General features: G+C 36.1%; 1 protein-coding gene, 1 long non-coding RNA gene and 1 other non-coding gene across 3 annotated transcripts; all 3 read left to right on the top strand.

The window, feature by feature from the left end:
- The first annotated feature begins 185 nt into the window (after nt 1–185).
- Nucleotides 186–23,501, top strand: LOC117568148 (uncharacterized). Its single transcript, XR_004572125.2, has 4 exons — nt 186–331; nt 4,134–4,186; nt 23,014–23,044; nt 23,156–23,501. It is a non-coding gene; the product is annotated as an uncharacterized LOC117568148 (long non-coding RNA).
- Nucleotides 18,051–18,727, top strand: LOC117568147 (general odorant-binding protein 56h). Its single transcript, XM_034248555.2, has 2 exons — nt 18,051–18,208; nt 18,279–18,727. The coding sequence occupies exons 1-2, from the start codon at nt 18,152–18,154 to the stop codon at nt 18,639–18,641; spliced, it is 420 nt and encodes a 139-aa protein (XP_034104446.1). The 5' UTR covers nt 18,051–18,151; the 3' UTR covers nt 18,642–18,727.
- Trnae-uuc (transfer RNA glutamic acid (anticodon UUC)) lies at nt 19,462–19,533 on the top strand. The gene has a single exon. It is a non-coding gene; the product is annotated as a tRNA-Glu (tRNA).
- Nucleotides 23,502–25,156: the final 1,655 nt, after the last annotated feature.

The raw sequence follows: 25,156 nt of genomic DNA, 5'->3' as shown, positions 1-25,156 counted from the left end.
CTTAAAGTGCAGTTAGCGGCAAGCTTAAACATTTTACCGCCTGCTCACAAGTCAAAACAAAGTCAAATTTGTTTTATCGGTAGGGTTGCACAACTAATTGTCAATTGTATATCGAATATTGATTACTTGCTTAGTATTTTTTTTTTTTTAATTTTCTTCTTTTGGAAATATTGTCTTTTGTTATTCGGTCACATTATAAATTTATAACTTATGTCAAGTCAAGTAATTGTTCTTGAAGTTTTCATTTGTGGTCTGACATTTCAACACGAGGAATTTCAGTGTTTTTTTTTTTTTAATTTGTGCCATTTTTATTATCAAGATAAAATTTTTGGTGAGTAAATGTGTAGAATTGAGCATTATTTTCAGAAGAAAACAAAAACTCACAAAGAGAATAAGTTTTAAAACGTTTTTAGCAAATTTTTATTCATATACTTGTACAAAATAAAATTACAAAATTATTTTTGCCACTTGAGTGCATTTTATGGCTGTAAGACTATTAAATTTCTTAGTTTAAAAATGATTAAAAAATAAAATATGATTCATATTATGAATTTTGCATACCGAATTTATCCAAAAAATGGAGCCATCGATGAAGCTCGATTCGATTGTTCGACCAAAACAAAATCTATCGATGTAATCGATGGCCCAATCGATTGTCTTCCATCTCAAATAGTAACAAAAACAAAAGCTGCGATAGAGAGAATAAGAAGAAAAAACATGTGCGTTCACTTGAAATTAAATTGTTATCAAATCGATCAAAGCCGCAGCATCATTATCTGTGCATTAGTCGTGGGTACAGAGTAACAACAAAAACAAAAAGGGAGGTAAAAAGCATAATAATAAGAGGAATACATCAACAGCAACAAGAGCTGACCAATGTGAGCTGAGTTAGTTTGATATGCGCGTGTTTTTCATCTACTCTTCGTCTTGAGCTTTTTTCTTTTCCTCATGGTCATGTAAGTGCAGTGCTCAGTGCTTAAGATGAAGGGGAGAGAGAGAGAGTGTCCAGTGTTTTGCCAGGGCGTTGAGTGTTGTTTCGTGGCACGGCGCCTGGACAGGGCTGCAATAACTTCTAATTAATACACGAAAAGCATAACGAAAGCTAATTATGAAACTAATGAGCTTGTTGGCAATGCAAGCAGCAAGAAGCGAGAAGCAGCAGCAACAAGAACAACATGAACAACAAGAACAAGTTGAGCAGCAACAACAATAACAACCTTAAGTGTTAACGACGCTGTGCTTAACAAGCTGAGCGCCGCCGTCGCAGCCGCCGCTCCAGGTGCGAAATACCATGAAAGAGTAAACGCGAATGGACGCTGCCAACAAACACACGCACGCACGCCAAGTTGTATGTATGTGAGTGTGTCTGTGTGTGTGTACATACATATTTCATTTCAATTTCCTTTTTGGTTGCGCGTCTTTTTAGCATACTTGATTATGGTCTTTTGGCCAGCAGCAGTGGCAGCAAAGGCAGCAAAGGCAACAACAGCACAAAGAAAGGGGGCTGGGCACTGGACGTCGCCGGCCATCAGTCACTTATGCGCACGGCACGTCACTCAAAGCCAGCGCACTCACACATTGTGAAGACACACATGCAGCTAAATAACAGAGCGGGACGTTGAGTTAGTTGCAGTGCCACAGAGCAAGTGAGGGAGAGGGAGAGAGAGAGAGAGGAGTCACCCAATCCCGCTGTCTTGCAGTCTCGCTGTCCACTCGTGGGGCTCGCCTCACTCTGAACGACTCGTCCGGTGCGACGCCGCTACTGTTATTATCTTGTTAACTCGTTGTTACGTCAGTCGTTCACTGAGTCTGCTCTTGAGCTTCTACACACACACACATATGTTCATATAAGCATATGAGACTTACCCAACACTGATGATCATTTGATTGCCCACACTGAACGGGTCAAAGACGAAGAAGGTTTTTAGCTTAGGGTTTAAATTTATACCAAATTACAGTTTGTAATGCACCAAATTAATGATTCAAGATGGTTAAGAGTTGCTTAACAACAACATTTAGAATGGGGACTTGAGTGCCAAAGAAGCTCAAGAATGAAGTGTTAAAGGCACAACCAATTTCTCAATGAACATTTAAACGTCTTTGAAAAAATTTATTTTTGAGTTTGAATCTCGAATTTTTTAATTTTGCATATTTATTTACTTAAATCAATCAATGCACAGTTTTGCAGATAATTTTAATTTAATATATTTACTTTTAAAAGCGTTTTATCCAACATCTATGTATGTTTCCGATCTTTTGAAGATAAATTAGAGATACGTTGAAGATTTGTAAAGCAATTTTAATTAATAATTCAATTCTTCCATTTTCATCTATAAAATCATATTGTATTTTTGATTAATAAATATATATATATAAAAAATATATATTTCAAGCAAGGAGCTTCTTAACTTCCAATAAATTTACAGATTCATATTATCCTATACATTTGGTTTTACTAATTGCTTGTTCTACCTAAATTTCTATAACGCCCAGATACATATGTTTATCGAAATACGATGACAAATTGCTCAATGCCACATTTTCACCTAAAACGTAACTGTGGTGCGTCTAAGTGATGCCCCCCTTTTCTTTCGGAGAACCTAAAGATCAAAGAGGAACTACTAAATTACTTGGATTTGACTTACTTAACGTTTTGATATGAGGTGTGAAGGATATACAACAAGCACCTTCGAAAATATCTCTGTCATCTCACTTACAGTCATCGAAAGCCATTTTCCCAATAGCACCCAATTCGAGCCGATCAATGAGTTCGACTTGAATCCGCAAATTGAAAATGGAGTCAATGTCAACTCTGTTAAAAATCATGATTCACAATTTAAGAAAATACTAAAAGTTTATGAACTCATTTTTGATAGCCACAAATATTGTAATTTGGGCAAATAATTTAGTATTAGATAATATTAACTCAAAAATATCGCCGCGACAAAATGACTGAAAATGATGTCAATATCGATATTATATCAAACTCCCTATCTCAGTCCCTGCGCGAGAGTCGGAGGCATGTTCAGTGCCAATGGCATGTCCAGGCTCAGGAACCGGACCTCAGCCAATGCTGATGCTCATGCTTGTGATGTGTAATAATAATATACACACAGGTGTCCCAGGCTTTTGCTTTTGGCCGTGGGGCAGCGTCAGCGTCAGCTACAGCTTCGTTTCGTACTTCATCAATAAACAGCGTCTGAAACAAGTGAGGTGAGGCGAGAAGAGGCGAGGTGAAGCGATGCGATGCGATGCGAGATGGCGCTGCATGTAGCACATGTAGCGGCGATTACGCGTAATAATCATTATAATCAAAAGTCGCAACACGAAATGAGTTTCGACTTGTTGTTGTTCTCGAACTCTTGTTATTGTTATCGTTGTAGTTACCGCTGCTGTTGTTGTTGTTGCTTTTGCTGTTGCTGTTGTAGTTGCCTTACAAGGATAACCAGTTAGGGATTGTTATGGTCGAGTGGCGGTGTGCGCTCCATATAGAATTGATTAATATTGGTGCTGAGGCATTGGGGGGCATAGGAAGCGGGCTGTGGCCGTGTGTTTGGTGGTTTCGTCATCTCATTACAACATTGTGGGCCCAATGAATTTTGTGGCATTAATCTGTGGGCTCAATAGGCGCAGCATTGACGCAGGACGCAGGTCGCGGCCCAAATTAAACTTGCTCTGTTCGCTTTCCGACTCCGAATCCGGCTGTGGCGTGGCCCATAAAAAAAACTTTGTTAATCATAAGTATGAAGGAAGTATTTTGCTCCAGAGAATGGGAATGCTGTTTCCCTGATGGTAGGTTAAGGTTCAGTTACCGTTTCTCTTACGTCCAGCGTCAGTAACCAGGAAGTCATTCTTGTTGAGTGGGCTTCAGTTCATTTATTCCTGAGATCGCTAATGAGGTATCCTAACTTATTTTTGAATGGGGGAGAAGTTTGTGAAGATTCACAATAATCATTTCATATCTAATGTATAGTTTAAGGATTAATTAAAATACTAATTTTATGGTATTTAATTAAAACGAACCTTTATAAAAACACTTGTTTTCATTATAAAGTACTTTGTCGCATCGACATTCATATTTTATTGATTGTTGAACAATTTAACATTTTAATTTTCTTTAATTTTATTCACAGTTTTAACTCCCAAAGGAATCATACAATAGAAATCTACATTAAGTTATGACTCGGTAAGCTTATGATCTTAATATAATTTAATATTATTATATTATTATTATTAGTTTGTATTGTTAATAATTAATTAGACTCGCTATTGGAATATATATTCTTGATCATCGTCAACAGTCGCGATGATTTATCTATGCCCGCCTGTCTGTCCGTCTGTCTGCCCATCTGTCTAAATAACTACCTTGATCTCAAAGAAATAGACCTATACTTTTTTTTCTAGATTACTTGTTATATTAATATACCAGATATTTAGGAATATTTTAGAATAATAATTTTGCATATATGAATGGTAATACTGCACAGTTTGGCTTTCATTGAGAATGTTTTTTTCACTGTCGAGAAATCTGTAGTTTTTTATTTGTTTTTTTTTTTTCCATTTGGATTGTGGTATAACAGAAAGTTAGTTAGTCAGGACAATGAACTTAAATATGTGTATCAAAGATTGCTTTGGCAATTTAAAAATTCTAACGCTTCGGTTCATTGCTGCCAATTTAAGATTATTGTATTAGGTTATGGTTCTGCCATATCTGTGTGCTCATATTTTAATCTTTTTCTAAATGTTCTCATTCACACGTATAATATTATGTTTACCGTATCTGGTGTTTCCGCCTTTTAGTATCCCATTCCATGCCATTGCACTCGTATCATAGTGCGCACATCTCAGCATTTTTCGTTAGTCACTTCAAGCCGCTTTTATGAGACACTTCATAGCTTGGCTAGAATATAACCTTGACTCAGCTCAGCTTCGTTCATCTCTCGGGCCAAGCCCAACCCCTTTCTATGATATGCGATGTATATCGCATGCATATTATGGGTAACAAACACACAGCGTCAGGTAGAGCTGAGAGTTACCACAGCTTGAGCTCTATAAACACAAAAAATAATAATTAACTGACCATCAAATCAACAGCACGTACACCCTACGTGACCATCATTTTACGAGTGAACACTGTCCCGCTGCCTCCCTTCTTCCTCCTCTCAACTCACAGCTTGCAGGTTGCGTTACTCATTTGCTATATGTGTTATGGATAAGTTTTGGTCTAGGAATACGTGCGAAAATGAAAACTACATCAAAACAAGAAAACACTGATGGTCAAAGTCAAATGGATTGCGGCAGGGTGGATGGCATCATCGTCATCAGACGGAGGAGATGAAAGGTGAAACGGTTAAGTGCCTGCTCCCGCACTTACCGCATAATTAATATGGCGAAATGCAAGCGACTGACAAAGGGACAGAACAAACAGGACAATAGGCAGGCAGGCAGGACAATGTGCTGTCAGTGCATTACAAGCACTCGACATTTGCATGTGATTTACGCACTGTGGCAATCGCTCAGAACTTGAAAAGCATAATTAGAGATGGGCGAAATTTCAGGAACGTAAAAGATGAGTGTGAATAAGAAGTGTCGAAAATATTGGAGTGATTGTTCGAAGTGAAATAAATTGAATTGAAAATGTTATTTTATTTTTATATTTTATTTAAAGTATACATCAAAGTAATCTCTCAGAACTCGAAAAGCATAATTTGAAATGGAGAATATTTATAGGGAAGTTTTGGACGTTATTTAAAATGACATTTTTCGATATAAAATAAATATTTCATTTAAAATTATAATGTTATATTACTTTTATATTTCAAATGTAAATATATATTGCAATTGATAACTATAATTAAATGTACATCTTATTGAAATTACAGTTAAGTATTTCGATTGATGATGATTGATTGATTGATATATGTTATCAAATCAATAATAATAAATAAAGATTGGGAGGACTCAACAGTTCTATATATATGATTATTTTAAATAAATTTCTAGACTTTTTGTTGATTAAGGTTTGTAAGATTTGTCAATCAAATTGCATGTCAATTCGTGTCACGACCAAATAACATCTCTAGCACACGGAGCACGGAACTTGAAACTGGAAATTCAGCCTCCAAATCGCAAACACTCGACGCCCTAAGGCAAAGTCAAGCCATAAAACTTAGGCTTAAGTGCAAATGCGCTCAAATCTGCACTTAGACAACTAACTGTGACTGTCTCTCCCTGAGTGTGTGTGTGTGTGTGGATGTGTGAACGCATGCATGTGTGAGTGTGTGTGTATTACTATAATTAAATTGAAAATTACTGCCAAGCAATTGCAATTGTCCACACGACTGGACAGTGCCCCTGCGTCCTGCATCTCAGGGTCGCCACTATAATGTTAATAATGGGCTAGTGTGTGTGTGTGTGCGATTGTGTGTAGTGATGTGCGTGCGAGTGTGTAAGTATGTGTGTGTGTGTGTGGCCCTAATCATTGTCTGTGCATCTGTCTATGGCAAAATGTTTTGGGGGTTGGGCTCGGCCTCGCATAAGTTATAAATTATGCATAGATGCATAATTTACAGCTCGTAAGGTCAGACAGTTGCATTTGCCAGCTCTCAGCACCAGCCCAAACAGTCCCCCTCCCTCTCAGACCTACACACTCGATTGCAACCCCAACCATAGCTGAGCATTTGGACAACTACCATTAGTTGTACTTGCTTGCAATTGCGGTAATAAACCTGATGTTGTTATACTCGTATCTGCAACCAAATTATTCCCCTCGCCTATTTCCATCATAATAAATTAGATTGATTTCTATACTTCTTGTTATTCTTTTGAGTAGTTGCGTATAATTAGAAAAAGTTTTCAAATAGTAAATCAAACTTTTTCATTAGTAAAGTGTTGATTACTTTTTTGGATATTCATAGAATATAGGATTTCTATAAGCCATCTGGAATAAATGGTTTTATTAATTTGTATAAGTTATTTTTGCAAATTTGAGTGAAACTCCATGAAAACAACATTTCTTGTTTCTTTTATATAGTTAAGTAATAATATGAAATTACTAACTTAACTTTAGGATAAAAAACGCTGATTGCAAAGGTTTCTGACTACTTGAATTGTTAATATCCTGAAGTTGAAGTTATTTCTATATTATCTTTACAAATTTATTAATTTAATTGGTTGTAATTTACTTGCTTTTTTCAAACAAAATTTATTATTGGATATATTCGATATAACATATAACATATGTATATAAAAAAGTAAAAAACAAATATTTACTTAATAAAAACATGTTTTGTATATTTTTAAATATACTCAAGGAAGCTTCGTGTTAACTTTAAATTATAAATGTGCCAAGCAGGTATCACGTGCAACGCCTTTTCACGTTCATTATATCTTTAAAACGCAATCAACTGTTCTGTTTTGATTTTCAAACACATCGTTCTGACTTTTCGCAAACCAGCAACATGAAGAGCTACAACAAGAGGAACAACAACACGTTGTTGGGTTTGGGTTTGGGTTCCACTTAAGATACTATAGGTGTAGTCAGTGCACATCGCATCGATTGTAGTTCATTGTACCATAGACAGAGCTGAATACGAGAGTGTTTCTGTGAGTGTGTGTGTGTGTGTGTGTGTGTGTGTGTGTGTGTGTGATTGTCTCCAGCGCAACCCGCAGACACCTCTTAACCACCTTTGAGAACTTGTTTTTGCATTGGTTTTAACCACATCATTTTGATGTATTTTGTGGCTTGGATAGTTTAGCATTGTTGCCTTGTGTAGAGTTGTTGCTTTTATTTTATTTTTATTTTTATTTTTACTGTATCATCATCACGAGTTGCACGCACGAGCTGCGTCTGCGTCTACGTCTGTCGCAGTTTTGCATACAGGAAGGGATCCAGTCAGTAACTAGGGAGTATGGTAAGCAATTGGGCAAGGGAAAGAGAGGAGAGAGGAGGGGATGCCCAAAGTGCCGACAAGTACAACGACGGGTACAAATTATCATGCATGTGTTTGTCTTCATTTCTTTGTCTTATTGCATTTTATTCAAATTTCCTACCGTGCGGTTTTTACGTTTATATCGTCGTCGGCATCGATTTGCAATTCGCAATCGTAATCAGCTCGAAGGCAACTCCACAGAATGGGAATTCTACATACGATAGTATTTACATACTTGTATGTAGTATGTGTTTCTCTCTTTTTGCTGAGTTTGATTCCCATCAGATTTGTCTGAAGTTTGTTGTGCCAGTTTTCAACAACGGTGATGTTGAATATTTATGGATTGTATGTAAAATGCAGCGGTCAAACTATATGTCAAACAAATAGATCATAGCTCAAATGCTAGTGAAATGTCAAAGAAAGCACTAAAATTAATTTTGATGTTATATTGACTCACTGGAAACATTTAATGATACAATTAATCAAAGAAAGATAGTTATGGTATAAAATATTTATAGCTAAAAACAAACCATTCTTTTTGAAGATACATGCAGTTAACTGTTGAGGCAAATTTTAATTTATTTTAAACGATCGTAATATTCATTACATTTCAGTTTGGAATTTTGTTTTTATAAAAATATGAACTTTTATGTTTGTATATTTTCATGTTTATCAAACCACACTTTTCAGAGTTTCGAAAAGTAATTTTAAAGTTATTTGACCGAACAAATTTTGAGAATTTGAAAACAAATCTATTGTTAACCTGAAATAAACAAACCCACAGAGTGGGTCAAGTATGATATTATAATATTTATGCGATAACCACATTGAAGGACCCTTCACCAAAGACTCATCTGTAGCTCTATAAAAGCGGGTCAAGCCACCATCACAAACATAGTTACAGTTCTGTATTGTGGTCAAAACGAAAAGACTAAATATTTATATGACTTTGTAATGGCTGGCAAACGATATTTGCATTGGCATCCACTTGAACCCTTTTGACCACCCATGAAATGTGGAAATACCTTGGCATTTTATAACTCCCGAACAAGTCACGTGTTTTTCCCTCTTCTTTCTCTAATGTAATTTTTTGTGTGTTGGGGCAGATGAGAAGGAAAAGAATGAAAAAACCTTTTGTCTTTTACTTTATGGTCCGTAAGGGTCGACAGCTGTGTTTGTAACCAATTTGCTATCGAATAAAAAGAAGCAAACACACAAGGTAGTAGCTGGGAGATGAAACCCTGAAACATATTTTACACTCATGTAACTGCACTTCAACTTTTCGAGTTTTTTTTTTTTTTGGCATATTTTAAAAGTTTTTCATTTGCATTTAGTAGAGGACAGCTGGGTGTGTATCTGTGTGTGTGTGTGTGTGTGTGTGTGTGTGTGATGAGTTCCCTCTCATAACAATTTTCACCTGTCCAGGAAAAGTAAAAACTGGCTGGCAATTAGGCTTGGCCAAACAATGAGACAGCTTGCTGCTTGCTGCCCGGAGGCAAGTCAATGCATTGATTTGCGTCAGCCTTAATTTGATGACTATCTAAGTGACTTGACTGCGACATGCTGCGTGCTGCTGGTGACACACGCACAATTGTGGAACGAAGGCCATTCAAAATTGCTTATCAAAGTTGCACAATCAAATGAGAGATGAAGTGTGGGGGAAAAGGCAGCAAATGCCGCACAACGAGGCATCTGGATAATGGGTACTCGCATCGCACTCGTTGTACTCATATTGCTTATTCAGGTTTCGGAGTATCGAGTACTCACCAACTTGACTGCAATGTCATACGCACTCGAGTGCGAACGTGGCATAGACAATCAGTCGGTAATGTGTGCAAAACAAATCAAGCAACAGCGACTGCGACTGCGACAGGCGGCATATATCATACAGCGAACGGTAAAGATATAATCAAAAGCAGCACCCTGCTTTGGTTTTACATGCCACCAGGGCTGGGTGAATGCCTTGCAAAAATATATCAAAGCAGAGAACGTACTTGTGTGTCATCCATAATTGATTTGCCTTTGATGTTTATTCTCTCGACAATTGGGTTAATGTTAACATGTTTAACAGCTCTTACACGAATGTTAACAGAAATGTTAGTAAATTTACCATATTTCAAAGATTTTAATTTCACTTAATTTTTAAACTATGTGACAAGAGTATAGAATAAATATCTTTCAATAAAAATATATTTATTTATTAGAATTTAAATATTAAATAACAAAATAAAAGACACAACAAATTTTACACTGCCATTAAATTCTAATATTTAAATTTATTTGTAAGGATAATCTATCATTTAAAATGATTACAATTTTAGTTTATATATATGTTAAATATGTTCATTCATTAAATATAAAATGCAATTTAAAATATATTCTTAATATAAATAAATAATTATTATTATTTTGTGAATATAAATAAATAATTATTATTAAATATGATAGAAACGTAATAATTAACAAAATTGTGTTTAATAAAAATACACAATCCTATCTTGGGCATTTCTTTCGAATAGAAAATTAATATTAATTTAATTAATACATTTTTAAGAGTTCCATTAAAATTTTAAATGGGAAAATTATTATAAGCGGAATATGATGTTCATTAAATTTTTTTGAAATTAAATATTTAAATTTATTATATAATTTTTCTAATTATTTACATTTATAATGAAGAAAATTCGAGTAAATTTGAATAAATATTTAAATTACTTTAAAATTATTTCATTGATTTCGAATATTAATGTATTTTTTAAATACTTGATAATTATATTTAGTCAATACCTCTAAAAATGAATTCGTAATAATATATATATTGTTTACTAATTCTTTTATTTCACATTTAAATAATATGTTTAAGAGATGTTAATAAATAAAAATAATAATATTCTTCTATTTAAATCACTTTAATTCTAATGGAAAATAAAATGCAATATGCTATATATTTCCATTTTATAACACTTTGTCGTAACTACTTTTTTTTTGCCGAAAGTAACCATCCCTAGTTCGGATTCGGTTTATGAGAATATCAGAAATCTGTCTCGCGATGTAACTCTGCTGTTGTTGCCTCAGGCTTTGTCGCTGCCGGCAATGTTTTGCCATCGCTGTCGCTATTGCTATTGCTGTTGCTGTTGCCGTTGCCGTTGCTGTCCTGGGCCGTCTTCGCACTATTTTTCATTTGATTGCGCCGCTGCACATGGCTGTCATCTGCCAGCCAGAGATGCGGCTCGAGCCGACCGCCAACCCGCTTTGAAAGCCAGCTGCAGCTCAGCTTCTTAGACGTCGAATGACGCGACGCGCGCCCGCATATCGATTTCAGGCGCATTGTGCCTGTTTGCATACAAATATCCTAAGGACATGTTACAGATCCCTATCCCCCCCAACAGACTGCTCGCTCTTCGACGCTCTATGCTGGTAACTGGTGGCTGCTTTGGTTACCCTTCCCTGTCACACGTACGCATGTAAATTGTATTTGTGCGCAGCCCTTGTCGTCGTATTTAGTGTTCCCTGCTCGGGCGACAGTTCCTGCTTCTCTGCTGCGTCTGCTCCTGCTTGCTCCTTGTGCTTGATTTCATTTGCTGGGGCAATTGTCTTCAACGGCGCTTGCATCGACTTTATATTTTTTTTTTTTTTTTTGCCAAAAACTTTTAGTCTTCTCTCCACACTCAAAATGCTTTGCTCTTTTGCAACTTGTCAGCCAAGTGGCAGCCATTTTTTTTTTGCGTTCATTTCTGTTGCTTCATTTTCAATCTCTCCACACTATTCCCACTCTTCTCTCTCTCTCTGTCTCTCTATTTGATGCATGTGGCAGGACTTTTGCGCTTTTGGCTTTTGTGCGTGCCTTGGCCTCCGCTTTTGCCTGTCGCTGACATTTGATGTTTAATTTCAATAACTCTGTGCGTTCGTTTTTTAATTTTTTTTCTTCTTTCATTCTTTTTTCTCCCAACATTTTTCGTCTCGCAAGCATTTGACTGTCTTTGACTGCCAAATAGCTTCAAGTGCTGTGAATGCTTACGCTCACACATACACACTCACACACACACACTCGCACTCACACTCAGTCGATTTCAATTACAGCTGCCAATGGCGAAAAGTGTTGCTGTTGAATTACATAAATTAAATTTTTTGAAGAGGACAGACAGAACGAAGTCTGTTGTCAACGCTCTAAGCCCGTGCGGGGGAGGGGGGAATACGATATTATAGGGATGCCGATGGAATGAAGCCAATTGAATGTGCATCACGTTTTATTGAAGTTATCTATCAGGCTACACAAATTTATATTTCTTGCTCAATTCAATAATATGTTTGATGAAAATAATTGAAGTACTTTTGAAAGTATGAATATGACTTATATGTATGTTCTAATACATAATACATACTCATATGTAATATTTATATTTATTTATTTATGTTTATTTATTTTAAATATATATTAGTTAGTTAGCTCTAGTTTTGAAGATAATGTCTACTTAATATAACTTTTAACCAATAAAATTACTTTCAGTAGTTGTTGGGAATTAATATTAAAGAAGTGAGATAGTTACAGTTAAAAATACACCAAATTAATATACCGAAAGAATACTAAGATATACCAAAGATGTTTTAAGTATACCATACAATAAAAAATATACCAGATTGTCAATCAAAAACTAAGTGTTTATAGCAGCAGACGGATAGACCGACATGACTATATCGTCTCGGCTTTATTGCTAATCAAGATCAAGATATCACTTCTTTTGCCTGTCACTTACATTAGTTAGAGGCACAACAGTGTTCCCATATATTGAATTTTTATAATGTTAATACATCTATTCCATTAGAGACTCCATCAACATCCATTAACAATATTTAACAATAGCTGAGAATTAGATGATCTTTTTTTTACTTTTTCATTACCTTAGTTTCTATTTCTACTAGAGAGCCAAAATCCGTATAATCTGTATCAATAATCAACTAATAAGCGATATTTAATAGCAGCTATAGTAGATGCATTTCTATGAAGCACAAACATAGTTATAGATATAAAAATTGTATTTTGACTTAAACCTAATATTATGATGATCGTTATAGATTAAAACTATTTGAGAGTAGACTTATTTTCTTATTCTTATCTGCTCTTTGCTAATTTCTTTTTAATAAATTCGGTCTCAGGCTTGTCTAGATCAATTTTTCAGTTAGTTAAACACAATATTGCGCCATATTCATTGTGTTTTTGTTACAAAAAGTTTCTGTATATCGACTTATTCCGCTTTCAGACTGTTTCTCTCCTCCAGATCTGTTGCTCTTAAATGCTTCCGCTCAACATCGTTTGCCGGCTTTGTCTTCCCTCCCTAAATATGTAATGAAATTTGAGTGAAAAACCAATTACTCTACCACAATGCCCGAAAATAATTTTGATTTCATTTCCTGCAGTCCGGCACTTTTGTGGTCAACGTTGCAACCACTGCAACATTTACTATACAACAATATGAACAATAACAACAGCGAAGTAACAGCAACAAAAATGAAAAGAAAGAAAAAGGGAGTGTGGAGGGAGAAGAAAACCTTTAACAGACAAAGAACTCACGTGGTCTGGGCCATTGTTAAAGGTCAGCCAACATTTAGGGGTTTTCACTTTCTGCCTTGAGTCGAAAACAAAAAAACAACACTCTCAGCGGGAGTTCCACAAAACATTTTGGGAAAAACACAAGCGGGAGGTGTGAAATAATGCCAACTGAAAGAGAGCACAAGGAAAAGGAGAGCGGAGGACGGAGGAGGGGCTAAAATGAGTGATGAACATATGAGTTAGAAGTTGGCCAGAACAGAACCCCGTAGCCAAGTCCGATTGCGATGATCAAAAGTTCCGACCAAGCAGGCGGCGGGCTTTAAGCCATGGCTAACACAGTTGTCAGTTCTTGTTTCTGCTATTGCTCTCGCTGCTGTTGCTGTTGTTGTTGCTGTCGTTGTCGTTGTCTCGCCAGCTGTTAATGAACATTCAACTGGCTAATTAATTTTATACATTTATTAAACTTTCGGCCCCTGCGGAAGCGTGTGGCATGAGGCATGCCACAACTGCTGCCATCGTCGCGCTCCACGAAACTATTTACCATACAAATCTAATTTTATCAACTTTGTCTTTTGCCTGCTTAACTAGCTACACGGACTGGCGGTTGTCCCACGTCCTGTTGCACCCAGCCCCTTTCTTCCTTCACCTCCCTCCTTTCTTTCCTTTCATCCTTCCAATTTCTCTTTGAGTCCTTGTTGGTCTTGGTCACTGCTTCTCTGTGTCAAAACATTGTGACACAGTTCTGCTTTCTTACAATTTGCTCGGTCTATTTTCTCGCGCCATTCTTTTGGCTCATTAACGTTGGCCTTTGTTTTGGCCCTGTCATCATCTGCCGTCTGTCTGGAAGCAGGCGCCAGTCATCCAGCTAGCCAACTCGCAGCCAGTCCTTTTGTAATTTATAAATGTCCACAATACGTACGAACTCTTGGCCATTTCTAATATCGGCCCTGAGCTGCTGTCGCTGCTTCGGAGCTGAGCTGTGCTGGGATCGGCATGTAAATCAGGTCAAAACAATGCAACTGACAGGGAATTGTGCTGTTGGTACTGTACTGTTCAGTTACTTGGTTCACTCATTCAGTCGTTCGTCCTGCCACAATGACACATTCAGGACTCTTGCACAGTTTACTTCATTATTGGTTACTCAGCAATTCATTCACAGGACACACCTTGTAGTTCCTGCCCGACAAAGTCGCTCTCATTCCTCCTCCTCCTCCTCCTCCTCCTCCTCCTCCTCCTCCTCCTCCTCCTCCTCCTCCTGCTCTTGCTTCCTCTGTCTTTTGCTTTTGCTTTGCCCTTTTTATGGCCATGTCCTTTTGCTTATCCTGGCTGACTAATGACAAGCAGAAGCAGAAACAGCACCAGCAGCCGCTCGCTCAGCTAGCACGTTGCCAATTCGTTCCCGTTGCCCCGGTCTTTTGTCAACGACTCTTACTCATAGTCATTGGGCCGCCTCAACATTGCTCCGCCCGTTTATCCCTCTCCAGCTCCCGCTCCCTCTCCCGCTTATCCCGCTGATGTCGCTCCTCCATTCAGTTCCAGTTCTTTGGCTTTAATGGCGCTTGTCTTCTTTTGCTGCTGCCCGTGCCTGTGCCTGGTAAAAAGCCAACTAGGGGCTGACTCCGACTCCGACTTCGAGTCGAGTCCGAGACCAAGTCCAATGGGCGTGCTGCCACAAGCACTGTCAGTGGCAAGCGGCAAGTGGCAAGTAGCATGGGCCAAGCAGGTGCGCATTTTATAACAAAAGCATAAATTATTTCCTACTGTCAGCATTGCTTTCATGCGGCTTTCGACAGTCGGACAGACTGTGAGACAAGCTCGTCCTGTAAATGGCACTTGCCTCCACTTATTGTTTGGCTATTGATTTGAATTTGCCCAAAGAATTATACAAGTTATATTCTCTTAATCGCATCGAGGAGGGGCAGGGACAGGGACGGGAAAGGAAGGAGATTGTTTCGGAGCGAACTACTTGTTTAATTGTTTTTCAGTTAGTGCGCACTGGTTTCCATAGAAAGTCCACTCGATTTGTTTATGCAGAATAAATGCACAATAAAATATAAAACAAACAAAGAGAGAGCCCGATGAAAGACATTTCTAGAGCGACAGTTAATATTTATTGCTTCATAAGCTTCTTGACTTCCAGGGCTAAAAATACAAGTGCATTCTAGCCTACTATAAATATTGCTTGTACATGATAAATTTCAATATTTTCTTTGTGTACTTTTACATATATATTTTTCAATTCTTTATTTACCTTAAAATCTGTGTTTGAATTTGAAATTAAATTGTAGAGTAACTGCTCGTTGATTACCAAACGTTACTCTTCAGTTTATTTTATTAATTGCTAATCATGTGACTTGATTAGAGCTAAAATATGAAATTACACATTTAATTGAGCTTTGCTTCGTGATTTTGCTCTAATTGCATCATTCCAAATTTTGCTTGACCATAACTAATAACACTTTAACTGGATAATTTCAAATTAGAGAGAAAGAGAGAGATCGAGAGAAGCGCTGTTAAAAGCAAAACAGAAAGAACAGATAATTTCAATTATAATTTAATAATGACCTTGTCGATAATCTGCAATTGTCAGGCTGGCCTTAAATGTAACATATACGTATAGTATATTCGGAAATTAAAGAGCCGAAATTATCAGCAAATTTGTTGGTCAAATGTGGAAAAAGCGTACAACAAATAGCGGGGGGAAAAGTGGGAAAATTTCGTATGGAGCTCAACGAGATGAATAATTTACACAAAGGCTTAAACAAAAGCTAAAATTTGCCAGCCGCACACAAATACAAATGGAATAAATACAATAAATAAATAATTGATTTGTTGTTTAAGCAGACAGTAAATTGTGTTCAACCTTTTGTCTGTGTGTATGTGTGGGTGGGTGTGTATGTGTGTGTGTAAATGAAAGTTTGCTGGTGGTTATCCGAACCAGACTTTTCCAGATACATAGAGTTATAGATATGTCTGTTTATTTCAACTGAAATATAATTACAATGTTGAAAAAAAAATACAGCAAGTATTAAAGTAATGATAGTATGTAACATACCCTATAAAAATGAATACTAAGTTCTGTAAATATTTATTTATATTGATTTAAAATTTTTAACTTATTATGGAGTTTAGTATTACATTTTTACTGTAACAAAATACTATGTTTATACCCGCTACCCATAGGGTAGAAGGGTATTATAACTTTGTGCCGGCAGGAAATGTATGTAACAGGTAGAAGGAGGCATCTCCGACCCTATAAAGTATATATATATTCTTGATCAGCGTCAACAGCCGAGACGATATAGCCATGTCCGTCTGTCTGTCTGTCCGTCTGTCCGTCTGTCCGTCCGTCCGTATGAACACCTAGATCTCAGAGACTATAAGAGATAGAGCTATAATTTTTTTTCGACAGCATTTGTTATGTTTGCACGCAGATCAAGTTTGTTTCAAATTTTTGCCACGCCCACTTCCGCCCCGCAAATCAAAAAAATCGAATAACAAGTGTAATTTTAAAGCTAGAGCTACGAATTTTGGTATATATATAATAATTACTGTAATAGTTATGATTCCTGAAAATTTGGTTGCGTTCAGATAAAAATTGTGGATGTTATTAAAGAAATACTTTTGTATGGGCAAAAACGCCTACTTACTAGGGGTCTGAGTTGCTTTGGCCGACAATCTGGCACATTGTGCCGTTTATGGTATATTTTGAATGGTGTACTACATCGATATACCAAACATACCATTTGGTATATTTTTTTAGTATTTTTTAGTATTTTCGGTATATTTTGAAAATGATACCGCAATATTTTGCCTTTATTAAAAATGGGTAGCGGGTATCTCACAGTCGAGCACACTCGACTGTAACTTTCTTACTTGTTTTAATCTAATTTAATAATTTTAATATTTTTTATTTAAATATTTCCTTACCACATTTATTACAAATAATTTAATTTTTTTTTTCAATAAAATAAATTAATCATTTTTATTTTTAATAAATATTATATAAGCCTATGGCTAAATAATATAAATATCTTTGAACTGTATTTATTTTATGTTAGTTGATTAAATTTTTTAATTGTTTTATTTATTTAAAGATTTATTTTGTAATAAAGTTAATAACAATTTCTAAATTCAAAAATTTCATTGTACAATAATAGTGCAAATTGTTCTTTATTTTTTTGTCATTATTTTAGTTTGATTTGTTTTTCATTATATTTTAAAAATATTAATATTTAATTATATTATATGGTTTTTATTGACCAATATGTCTATTGAACTAATTGAACTCTTTTTATTTTAACAGATTTATTGATTCATCTTATTTTTAAATTGAATTTTATTTCAAAATGCATGAACAAAATGAAGTTGTCACAATTTCATTTAAATATTTGACCTTAATTTCAATGCTCATGTATCTCACTTCCTGTTACATTTGTAGTAAGCTAGTTATCATGCACTTTTTACGCTGAAATGCGGTTGCTGGGTATGTTATCGAATGGAAATTCTATTGCGCAATAATTGTGCGCATTGTGCGTAATCAAATACTGAACAATTGCAAAAAGTTTAATTGCTTTAATTGGCCTCACTTTCGTTGCGTTGGGAAGCCCTTATAAAAGCATTGACTGTTTTGGTGAATTCATCACAGTCACAGTTGAAACTCAATTGCAAAATGAAGGCAGCTCTCTTCTCAGCCACTTTGGTCGTCCTGATGGCCGTTGTCGTCCAGGTAACGTTGTTGTCTAATCCTTTGATGCATAAACAGTTCTTTAAGAGTGCGAACACTTTGCTTTTGCCAGTGCCAAAATCCAAATTTCCAGCAGCTAATGAAGCAATGCATGGACGAGACAAAGATGACGGAGGCGGAGTTGAAGGAATTCATGACGGGCGGCATGAAGAGCACGACCAATGAGAACCTCAAATGCTACACCAAATGTCTGATGGAGAAGCAAGGTCACATGGTCAATGGACAGTTCAATGCGGATGCCCTGCTGAACACCCTCAGAAATGTGCCGCAAATGAAGGATAAAATGGATGAGATAACCTCCGGTGTGAATGCCTGCAAGGACTTGAAAGGCACCAACGATTGTGATACCGCATTCAAAATAACCATGTGTCTTAAGGAGCACAAGACGATGGGACCTCATCCAGGTGCTCAATAAGCTTGGTTATTCGATAAAGAAGGACTACTCTTTGGACTCGAAAGTGTTTTACAAGAATTTTCAATAAATGTTGTTTGTGTTTCATATTGCAGTAAAGCAAATTTCTGGTGATGGGGTTTTTTTCACATACATGAATGAATGAAGCAAAAAAAAAAACAAAAAAAATTAATTGGAGAAAGATGTTGTCAATAAAAAGAACTTATTGAAAACACAAAAGTGAAGTGCTAATAGTAAATTCATAAAGTAATCAAATTTAATATTTCGATGCAATACAAAACAATTAGGAAAGCTGCATTCGAGTGTGCTCGACAGTGAGATACCCTCTACCTATTTTGAGTAAAAGCAAAATAGAGTGCAAAAACCAGATTGTCATCCAATGCAAATACCACTAGTAAGTAGGCATTATTGACCATAAAAAAGAAGCTTAAAAAATACGCTTGATATTCGATTTTGTCACTGAGATCCAGTATTTCATTCTGACATAGATGAACATGGCTATATTGTCTCGGCTATTGACACTAATCAAGCGTATATATATGTTATGTACGTATATGTACATATACTTTATAGACTTGGAGATGACTCTCTCAGGCACATGTAGTTATAGCACCTTTCTATCATATTGATAGTGAGTAATATTCCAAAGAACTTAAATTCAAATATAAAGAAAAAATGAAATGTACACAATTTTATTATACAATTTCAATTCGAAGAATTCAAATTTAATATTCGAAGTGCCATTTTAAGAACATGCAATGAACTAAAATACATAAGTGAAATATTTGCAAAATATACAATGTATAACTGAACAAAAATTGTATCCCATATGGTCTAGTGGCTAGGATATCTGGCTTTCACCCAGAAGGCCCGGGTTCGATTCCCGGTATGGGAAATTAATTTTTTTAAATAAATAAATAAAAATAGTAAATTATAAAATAAAACTTAAAAATATTCAGCTGTGTAATCTATATTATAACATCCCCCCAGCATTTTAGAATACTTATTAAAATGCCATCTCAGAGATCATGTGACAAAAGCGATTGTGTGTAACCACTTGTGAGTTGATTAGATTTATTTATCTTAAGTGAGATCGATGTGATATTGTGTTCAGGCTGAAGATCAGAAATTCCTCGTATAAGGTGTGTACAAGGGCCAAGCCCAGCTCAGAGCACAGCATCCTACACTAGAGAGGTGACAAGCAGGCTGACCACGTTACATAATATGCACAAGATGCGTATACCGAGTATTCCCCAAATGCATTTCCCAGTGTGATTTATCAAGAGTCGCCACAGAACGCAGCGATGCACGCACGGACAGTTCTAGGAAGCAGCCATTGAGAAGCGACAAGCGACAACCGAGAAGCAAGAAGCTGCAATCGAGTGAGCGACAACCTGTTTGGTACAAGACAACGCGATGTTGTCTACGAATATCATTTGTCAATTTTAATAAGTTTGAAATCAAGATAATTAAAACAACGCGCAACTGTCTGCGGGTGAAATGCGGGAACTCCGGCGAAACTTCTCCGGTAACTGGTTGGGTAAAGCGGTGGTGGCTGCAGTTGAACCCCAAATGGAAGCGAGCAAGGCAATCCTTTCCTTTTTCTTTGGAACATTGTGACACCAATTACCGCTAATAAATCATTTTCACGTGTGCGTCTGTGCGTGCCCCATTCCCACAACTCTCTCCCTTCCTCAATCTTTTTCTCTGTATTTCTGTACTCGGGTAACATATGAGCTGCGCTTAATGGCTACAAGCGAGCAGTATGTGAAGGGACAGGGGCAATGTAACCATAGAAGATATAACATAAATCAACGCCGCCAGTCTTGCAACGTCAGTTCATTGCACTTGCAACACGGGGTTGAGATGCTGAGATGGAGCACATGAGCACATAGCTGAGCCTGTTGCAGGTTGACAAGCCCTGCCTGGCGACATGATGAGACAACGAAATTTTCCTACGTACATATGTGAAAGAAAGCCAAAGAAATTCTTTGAAGGACAGTGAATGCTCCCACTCCAGCTTCTTCTTGTGACCATCCCACACCATTCGACCAGTCAATGACAATTTACAAAAACGAAAAAAGATTCTTTTGGTCGTCTGCGCATTGGAGATGTAATCGTGACACGAATTTTTGTTGCCACAAAAGTTGAGAATGGAATTTGCAATAAAAATCTATTTGAAAATGTTTAAAATGATAATACCTCGAATTTAAGAAGACTTAATATTTTTTTATGATAAATTTCCTTACTTTTATTTAGTTTATGTAGTTTTTAAGTAATTTATTCTCCAAAAATTAATGTATTATGCTTCTCACATTGTTTTTCTTTAAACTCTTTTATTAAACGTTTCTTAGCTTGGAATCCGTTCCTTATTTACAGTTTTGTTACTAATATTATAATCGAGTGCTTTTATTATAATTAATTTTCCCTTTTTTTTTTTAAATTCTTGTTAAACTTGTGTTATTCAAATCGTGACATCGTGTCACGATCGAAAACACGACACGATGCCATCGCTTGCTGCGGATTCAGTTTCAGGCGAGGCTGAGCTACTTTGAATTGAAAGGTCGAGTCGTAGTTGGAGCTGTAGCTTGGATCGGGCGTAGCCATAGTAGCAGCCGTATGCATACAAATTTGTTGTGCCTCCCCCTGGCGTCTGTGTTGCCCCCATCTTGGCGTCCCTTGGCCCTCGTCAGGGAGAGACCTGGACACACCGCACTTGAAATTGTGCAGCTTGGCCATGCATATAATGGCCTGGCCTTTTATCAACTAACAAATACAGGCAACAAAAAACTTTGACGATGGATGACTCCAGTCCGCAGTCGTCGACGTCGTCGTCGTCGTTGCCTGCACTGGAAAACTCAATTTGAATATTGTTGAAACTGAAAACAACACAAAAAGAAGCTAAAGAAAAGCCAAGCAAAAGCACAGACCGAGTCGACCAAAGACTCCAATATTCCAAGACACAGAGAGTCAGATGAAGACGAAAACGAAGACGACGACGAATACAATGAGCAGGAGGAAGAAGCAGAGCAAACGCTCATGTGCCACATGCCACATGATGAAATGCAGTCAAGTTAAAAAGTGTCACTTGAGTTATGAGTTCATTGTTTGTACGTAGTTACGATGCCGCATCACAGAAAGGGGGAGTTAAAAGTCTCTCTCTCTCTTTCTCTTTCTCTACCTCTCTCACTCTGCTTTTCAATGGGATATATTGTAAAAGTTGCTGTTGATTTGGGTTTACGCTTTTGTTGTATCTTTGAAAGGGTTGCTGTTGTTGCCATGTTTCTCTCTCGCAATCGCTTCTTAGTGGTTGCCACTGGAGACCAAAGTGATGCTGGATGACTTGGCAGTCTGCTTAGTCTTGTTTATAGTCATGTCTCAAAAACTACAACTAAGCCTAGACTATCTGCACATTTAATAATATACCATTTCTGCAGCTGAATCTCATGTTAGCGCGCTAAATTAACTTGTCATTGCGAAAATGAAAAGCTACAAAATTAATTGAAACGGGCATAAAAATGAAACAACTTCAAAATGGTTTCTAATATCAGAATATGTACATTTTTGAAATTTTTAATATGAAAATAAATTAAACATACTAAGAAAAACAATTGACTAAAATTTTTGTAATATAACATTGTGTTTTCATATCAATGTTGTTCCAACTAATAAAACTACAATTCATTTTTTAAATTAAAACTTTAAAAATGGTTATTATTATTAACATATGCATAAACACATTTGTATTTTGTAATAGTATTCAAATAATTTTAATACAATAAGAATACAAATTATAATTATAGCTATATAATGTATTTATATAACTACAAAATATAATATATTGATTTTAATCAATTGATTTGATCAATGGTATTCATATTATTAAACTAAACCTTTTTTTTGCCAGCTCATACAAACGCTACAAAATTAATTTTAACTGCATATTAGGAATTTATTATTTTATTTTAATTTTGAATACAATTTGTATAATGAATATAATATCTACAATTTTTCAATATTTTTGTTGTATTACCGCATAATGTTATTAATTTATTTCCATCTAATAAATCTTTTTTTTATCACCTTAAATTAACTTGACATTTCCGCACATAAAAAGACACAACATTAAGTAAAGCTATGTACATATTAGACGTACATAAACTATATAAGCGACTTAAAATTGTTTTTATGTTGTTTTCAATTTTAAATATGAGTAGAAATTCTAAAACATATTTAAAAATATTAATTTATATTAGTTCAAATTTTGCATTTTATTTTAATTCTATTTTTTTTCTTTTATAATTAGTCTTTTTGTGTTTGTCGTTAAATTGAATGCTTCTTTAATAATATTTTTATATTATCTATTTCTTTACAGATTTCATATATCTAAAAATTAAATGGAATATGTAAGTATGTAATCTTTTTATCTTTCTTATTTTCGCAACCGATGACAAAGCTGAAGAAATTTAACTGGATGTCCGACTAAAAGATTTCAAAAAAACCAAAACAAATTGCAGATTCATCCGAATATAAATGGTAAAATTGTCTAAGAATTTTTAAAGTCCACATTAATGCAGCGAAATGGATTATCTAGTCTGTTATTGGATCAAATTATGTGTGGATTTGGCTGGCTTTGTGTCTATTCCCATGACTTGACCGCCTTTCATGCTCGTATTGTTAGCGATTTCGCATGGAGTCGAATCGAAGATAAGTTTAGTTTTAACCTTGCATTATGTTCATAAATCAACGTACGAGCTCAAAGAGCAGCAGTCACAGCAAATTGCTAACATCCGGGTAATTTGAATAAAATTGTGTTTATCACTCGGGACGCGGCGGCGTCAACAAAAATGGCTCAGGCTCTGAAAAAGGTATGCGTAGTGTTGCTCTTGAGAGATACAACTATAAATAGACCGACCGACTGAAGGGGGAGCAATTAAAACCCGAATATTTGGGTTGAGTTTTTCGGTATATATTTAGGCGCGCTTAATTATGGCAGGGGAGAGAAAAAGTAGGCGTCTGGTAATGAAGGTATTGAAAAGGCGGTGACATGCAACCGATAATTAAATTCCAAACAGAGAGGCAAGAGCTCAGTTGAGCTGAGGCATAGTTCCCACATCATAAGGATTTAGCAATAAAAATGAAATTGTTACGTATGTAAATTTGAAGAGGGGTTTGCTAGGTCGGTGCAGCAGCAACAACGGCAGCAGGCTGATCTATGTGGTCGTTACGTGTCTATGCATCTTGAGCGGGTAGCCAGAGTTAGGAGTTAGGAGGGGTTTTCCCTATACAATTGTGCAGAGTTCCGTTACTTTTCTCACATGATGACGAGGACGCGGGGTGGAGAGTGAAACGTGTACCCGCACATAATTGTGAAAAATACAGAAAACTAAAGTGTCAACTTTTGGGTTGTAAACGTCTCTGGCAACCTCATACTCCCTCTACCCCCCCTCTCCATGTGACGCCTTTGTGCATTTGCTTTCTAATTTGGGCACACGCTCAGCCCAAGAGGAAACAACAAAAGGGCCAAGTGTGCGACGGATGAGTGGGGGAGAACGAGAGGGTGGGGGAAAATGGCATTTCCGTTTTTCACACAAACATTCAAAGGCAATTTTTCAAAATTGAAATTCATTGCATATTGAAACACCAGACCAACAACAACAACAACCACGACGCCTGTCTACGCGTCCATTATTCTTCATATCAGGCATTCGTATCTATGGCAATGCATCGCTAAATAAGATCGTTCACTGCTGATAATGTCGAGGCCTGTTCCTATTCCTAGACCAGGGCCAGCAGCAAGTGTTGAAAATTGCCGAGGGGTGACAATTGTTAGACCAAGCTGAGCTAAGATAACTGCTCGCGTCCAGTCTAGAGGAAAAGCGATATGGAGCTAACACCCATCTTCAAAATTAGTTCCAGTGCTGTCAAGTAATACTTTTTATGCCTTATATTGCGATTTAACTGACCCTCAATAAGATACTTCCAATATTCGTATCTCATTCCGAGTGAGTCATTTTATGGGCTCATCAAAATATTGGGTTCAATTGTGAAAGAAATAATTGGAAGATGTACAAAGATAGTGGCAATGTATAGTAATTTTATTTTAAATTAAAATCAGTCAAACAAGTGCTTCACATAAAAAATAATTGCTTTATATTAACTTTATTGATATAGATTTCTTATTTGAATCAAGTTCAAGCTTGTAACTTTGGACTCTTAAAGTAGTTTGTTATTAAACCTATGAAATTTTTAAAAAGTAGACTTCAATTGATATCATATTTTTCCTAAGTACTAAATATATTTTTGTTGATGGCTAGTTGTTAAATTTCTGTATACAAAAAAAAGTATAGTATATATAATATATTTTAGTATTTATTTAATAAGTGAACAATACGGACAAACATAAATAAACTGTGTTTATAAATCTTAAGGAATATTAAAGAAAACCCCGATAAGAAATAATGCCAGCAGCAACTGATTTACATATTTGCCAAAATGCAGTGAAAGACCATATTGAA

Source organism: Drosophila albomicans, chromosome 3, assembly GCF_009650485.2.
Source record: "Drosophila albomicans strain 15112-1751.03 chromosome 3, ASM965048v2, whole genome shotgun sequence".
Taxonomy (NCBI): Eukaryota; Metazoa; Arthropoda; class Insecta; order Diptera; family Drosophilidae; genus Drosophila; species Drosophila albomicans.
The sequence above is the reverse complement of the archived record's forward strand: the minus strand, read 5'-3'. Positions and strand labels throughout refer to the sequence as shown.

Coding starts and splice junctions, on each gene's coding strand:
- LOC117568147 (XM_034248555.2), top strand. CDS start 18,152: ATGAAGGCAGCTCTCTTCTCAGCCACTTTGGTCGTCCTGATGGCCGTT. Junction 18,209..18,278: donor TGATGGCCGTTGTCGTCCAG/GTAACGTTGTTG, acceptor TGCTTTTGCCAG/TGCCAAAATCCAAATTTCCA.